General features: G+C 48.6%; 3 protein-coding genes across 3 annotated transcripts in view; all 3 read left to right on the top strand.

The window, feature by feature from the left end:
* Pmar_PMAR004483 (type v p-type ATPase isoform, putative) overlaps nucleotides 1-23 on the top strand; it is a gene marked incomplete at both ends in the record, with an annotated part of 855 nt that extends 832 nt beyond the window's left edge. The window contains one exon of the mRNA XM_002764981.1: nucleotides 1-23. This exon is cut by the window's left edge and continues 4 nt beyond it. Coding sequence (XP_002765027.1) covers nucleotides 1-23 — 23 coding nt within the window.
* Nucleotides 24-614: 591 nt separating this feature from the next.
* Nucleotides 615-864, top strand: Pmar_PMAR004482 (dna helicase recq, putative; the record flags this gene model as incomplete). The annotated part of the gene is made up of 2 exons (XM_002764980.1): nucleotides 615-738; nucleotides 802-864. Coding segments are annotated over 2 exons (187 nt in total), but the record flags the coding sequence as incomplete, so codon positions are not given.
* A 14-nt stretch (nucleotides 865-878) lies between these two features.
* Pmar_PMAR004481 (hypothetical protein) lies at nucleotides 879-1,496 on the top strand (the record flags this gene model as incomplete). Its single annotated transcript, XM_002764979.1, has 1 exon — nucleotides 879-1,496. A coding segment is annotated over one exon (618 nt), but the record flags the coding sequence as incomplete, so codon positions are not given.

Here is a 1,496-nt window from a genome sequence, read left to right as displayed (position 1 = left end):
CTGAGTGGTTAGTTCTGAGATGATTAACAAGCAACGCATAACCGTGCATAGCATTAATAATGACATACACTCGACCGATGATGCTCGACAACATTAACTGTCTGTGTTTCGGCAGCAACACAATTGCTCTGTCAAACTCTTCTTCTTCAACGACATTTTGTTTTGCCGGAGTTAATCCATTAACAGACGTAAAATACGTCTCAGTGGAGCCCCACAATACGGGGAGTGCGAAGCACTCCTCTGACACAACTATCCTGTCCCCCTGGTCTGTGTGACGCTATGAACAAGGCTGAGTACGTCACGATTGAGTACATCAAGCTAGAATCTAAGATGTAAAGTCTTTCTGTCTTTGTCCACTACACTTTATTAATGTATTGGTGTAGGCACGGTTTGTTTCACCCATTTTTTTAACCTTCTTACGGGGGAGGCTGGTAGCGGCTAGCCCAAAGAGGCGTTGTAGTCGAGCTACCAAAGCCACCAGCTCGTTGTCTTCAGATTCTAATGCACTGCCAGGCGCGGTCTCACCCAACTCCCTCGTAGAAGGACACCACTCAACTGGATGTCCGGTAAGCCCATGATCACTCGACATGGCCAGTGGCGTGAATTAGCCAAAGTCAGGTGAGAGCAAAGTAATCGTCGCTACGGTCGCCTTTGGTATGGGTGTACATCACGACAGTGTCCGCTGGGTTATACATTTCTCGATGCCTCCTAGTATACAACATTATCAGCAGGAATCCGGTATGAACCTATCAAACGTCTCGGAGGATGTACCTACTCCTTGTGCCAGCCTGGCACTGCCAGGTCGTTGTGGTCGCGATGGTAGACCAGCGATTTCAATACTGATGGCCTCGCCATTCGACATATGTCGTCAGAGTGTGATGGTTTATTGGAAGCCTAACGCCCTTCAGGAGCTCTATGTGATGGCCGAGTACGCCTTCTCGACGACTCGGTGTAGGAGAGGGTATCTTGCGGCTCATATGGGAGATGCTGAATGCCCATCTTGTGATGGTTATTGTGATATCTGCAACACCGAGAGCTCCGCTCCGCCTAGAAAAAGCCTCAAGCACGGTCCGAGCGAAGACAAGATCGTTAGAGAGGTTTTTTATCAGCTCGATGAGGCAGCTGCGAGAGGGGAAAAGTTGACGTTGTTGAAACTGAGCGAAAAATGCCGGAAAAATCTCCACTGCGAAATTGAAGGAGTGGCAGTTGCTACCATCAGCCTTCTCAAGTCGAGTCATTTGAGGGAGACTTTCGATGCTACTGCATACTCTGTGAATTCCTATATCGAAAAACGAAGAACGTCCTCACCGCGGTCCATTTGGGAGTTCACTCATCGAGAAATCGAGAGTAGCGTGTCCCGAGTTTTCAATAGTCGGGCGCCGCAAGTGGAACTAAATGTGAACGAAGAAAAGCTGCGGATTGTTGAGAGGAAGCTGAACCATGGACGGCTTGAGATCGCTGCGACTGTTGATAAAGATATGCCTCCGCAGAAGATT

The sequence above is a fragment of the Perkinsus marinus genome, assembly GCF_000006405.1.
Source record: "Perkinsus marinus ATCC 50983 genomic scaffold scf_1104296975926, whole genome shotgun sequence".
Classification (NCBI taxonomy): Eukaryota; Perkinsozoa; order Perkinsida; family Perkinsidae; genus Perkinsus; species Perkinsus marinus.
Note: the sequence above shows the minus strand (reverse complement) of the source record. Positions and strands in the feature narration are given on the sequence as shown.